Source organism: Drosophila miranda, chromosome 2 (assembly GCF_003369915.1).
Source record: "Drosophila miranda strain MSH22 chromosome 2, D.miranda_PacBio2.1, whole genome shotgun sequence".
NCBI classification, from domain to species: Eukaryota; Metazoa; Arthropoda; class Insecta; order Diptera; family Drosophilidae; genus Drosophila; species Drosophila miranda.
The window spans coordinates 12,288,924-12,292,107 of record NC_046675.1 but is presented as its reverse complement, the minus strand read 5'-3'; the positions used below and the strand labels follow the sequence as shown (position 1 = coordinate 12,292,107).

At 51.8% G+C, this 3,184-nt stretch overlaps 1 protein-coding gene across 1 annotated transcript; it reads right to left on the bottom strand.

Moving 5' to 3' along the window:
• Positions 1–761: 761 nt before the first annotated feature.
• Positions 762–2,670, bottom strand: LOC108157561 (insulin-like growth factor-binding protein complex acid labile subunit). The gene is made up of 2 exons (XM_017289677.2): positions 961–2,670; positions 762–878 (listed from the first exon to the last, which is right to left on the bottom strand). Exons 1-2 carry the CDS (start codon positions 2,653–2,655, stop codon positions 861–863), a joined length of 1,713 nt encoding a protein of 570 aa, XP_017145166.1. The 5' UTR covers positions 2,656–2,670; the 3' UTR covers positions 762–860.
• Between the last annotated feature and the right edge of the window lie 514 nt (positions 2,671–3,184).

Below are 3,184 nucleotides of genomic sequence, written 5' to 3'. Positions count from 1 at the left end.
TGCATGCCGTGCAATTATTTTGAACTTAAATTCGTATTTTGTTCGAATCTTGTAAATGTATCTTGTTTGCCTGGTCCGGTCCGGTCCGGTTCGGTCTGCTCTGCTCGGGACTGCTCTGGGCCAGGTCTGGGCCTGGTTCTGGCAAGTGGAAGATGTTGTTCCAGTCCTCTTGTCGCTAAGATTTCATATGCAAAATATATACAAGCTCCAGAGCTATTAAGAAGGATGCATGAATGCGACTTGTGTTTACCCTGTAAGCGTATTCAAGGAGAACAAGAAATTCCATGGCGCCAGCTTTAGTATTAATACAATGTATGTACATATTTATATGGCCTTGTTTCGAAAACATTATCTCAAAGGTGGAGGAAATGATTGCTAGATTGATTAATTGAAAGTCAGCTAATCTTTTTTTGAGCACAGATAATGTTAAACTCGTTGTGTGCCATTTTGATAAATCGCTTTGAGGTGCACGAACTTTATTCAGTATATATGTATAAATAGATTAGATTCCTCTTAATTCTAAGTACAGCCAAATGATGTATGTATAATCCAATGGTATACGAGAAGGAGTTGTCTATGGGGGGGACGTTTACAAAACTGTTTCACATTATTCCATGATCCCATCCCCCCAGCTGTTAGCTGAACTCGTTCCATCCGCCGTAAGTACAGGGTAGCATCCAAGACCAGCAAACTAGTTAGTCAGCAGCAACGACTTTCCGAGTGCAACACGCTAGCCGGCCAAAGAGAGAAAACACTAGCGCTAAATTGACATCAAATTGACGTTTATTTGGCCAGAGGAACAGGACAGAAACAGCGGCAAGGCAACATGTGGCATGCTGCACAGCTCAGATCCTCGCCAACTATTCACTCGAGCTTTGCTGATTGAAGAAACGGACGGGAGAAAGGAGAAAATGAGCATACTAAAAGCCGTACCACCAACTGTATTTGCCTGCCTCATACTTCAGAGTCCTGCTCGTTAAGGCGCCCCACGCCGCTGGCGGTACGTTCGGGCCTGCGCCACCTTCGGTATCGCCTGAAGCAGCCCTCCTCCTCCAGGATGCGGTAGAGATGCAGCAGGAGAATGAGCATCACCACCACCAGGGTGACCATGGCCAAGATATCGCGGAGCGTCCAATACGGATGAATACCTGCCACTCCAGCCTGGTCCCGGTTTTGGGCGAGGACCTGGCCCGTGACCGTGGGCCAGTCGCCGTCGAGCTGGGTGTTGTTGAACGGAGTAGTGTGCTGTCCTCTCGGCGGCAGATATACACCCCGATCGGTCATGTAGGTGGCCATTTTGCGGAAGAAGATCGCGCCCCACTCGTTGTCGTTGAGACCCAGCTCCTTGAGTCCTTCGTGCTGTCTGTGTAGGAGCTCGTAGTCCAAATCGTTCAGCCGGTTGCCCTCGAGGTACAAGCTCTCCAGATTCAGCAGTCCCGCGAAGCTCTCGACTTGCACGGCCAGCATGTGATTGTGGGACAGGTCCAGGTGGTTCAGCCGAGGGGAGAGCAGCGGCGAGGCCACGGGCAGACGGCCCACCCGATTGTAGGCCAGATTCAGGTACCGGAGACTGGGCAGGAGAAAGAGCTCGTTGGCGTCTTCAGTGCCGCCGGGCTGGGGCAGGGCCTCGATGAGGTTCTTCGACAGATCCAGGCTATCCAGATTCCACATGCCCCGAAGCAGAGTGTCGGTATCGTTGCCATCCAGAAGATTGCCATGTAGGTTCAGATGGAGGACGGAGCTCTTATCGCCAATGCTGAGATGCGTCAGCTCGTTGTTGTCCGCCAAGAGTCTGATAACGCTGCCTTCAATGACAAGACTGGTCACTCCGCTCGCCTCCAAGAACACCGTGTGGGCACTATGCAGATGCAGCTCCGACAACTGTCCGCAGTGGCTCAGATCGAGCAGTCGCAGGTCGGCGAGGTGCCCCAGAGTCTGGGGTGTAAGCACAGTCAGCCGATTACCATTGAGCATCAGCGTCCGCAGCTTCGAGTTCTGGCCAAAGATGGTGCCCGGCAGGGTCTCGATCTCATTCCCACTGAGGTCCAGGTGCAGCAGCTCCACGAGCGGATCGAAGGTACCCTCCAATAGCTGTCCGATCCCATTGGCCTGCAGCCCGAGCAGCCGCAGGCGTGCGAGTCCCTTGAAGGCCCTCACATGCACCGTGTGAATGGTGTTGTGGCCCAGCTCCAGTATCTCCAGGCGGGGAACCGCGCCGAACTGCTCGTCGCGCAGCACCCACAGATTGGTGCGCTGCATCTGCAGGGCACTGAGATTGCCCACCGGTTTCAGGATCTCCTTACTGATGTAGTAGATGCTGCAGTTGCGGATGACCAGGCTGCTCAGGTTGGGAGTGAGATTCAGCATCTGAAAGGGCACCGAGTATCGGCTGCAGTAGCTCAGGTGCAGCTCCTTCAGCTTTACAGCCCGATCGGCCGAGAAGGCCACGGACAGATTCTCGAGGCTGCAGTAGGAATCCGGGCAGGTGGCGCTTAGGTTAACGTATCCGGTGGCGTAGTTTATGGAGAGGGCCTCCCCCGTTGCTGGACTGAGGAGCACCAGTAGGAGACATGGGCACAGATGTAGATGCATGTCCCGTCCGATTCTGAAAGACTCGCTTTGTGCACTGAATTCGAGCATCAGCTCTGACTGCATCTGCGGCTTGTCAGCCGAAGGGAGAGGGGGAGCGGGAGAAGTGGGCAGAGCGGAAAGCCGTTTCAGTACTGATAATAACAAAGCGTGTGCTTGAAAGGCCCCTGGGAAGCTGTTCTATGCTGATAACAGCGCACAGCAACAAAGTAGAGCTTCCTCAACATGTGGCCGACGTTAAGTCAATGTCAGACTCAACATTGCGATCAGCAACATGATTCTAGGCTGGACCCTAGGCTTACCCAACAGTTAGTCCCATAGTCTTTCAATATTTGTTTAGCAAAAGTTCGTAAGGGTGGAATCAGCAAGGAGCCACAGAAAGATGACTTCCATGTACATATTTTCTATATTCTCAACGTTTTGTCAATATTTTGACACTGATAATGACCAGAGTAAAAGGTTATATGGGTCTCCACTCTCTAAAGTTTTCTCTCCTTCGTGCAAATATATCAAATGCCTGGAACATCTTTGCTTATCAGAGACAACCTTCCAACAAGTTCCACATAAAAAGGATTTCCTTGGCAGAGAGGGAGAG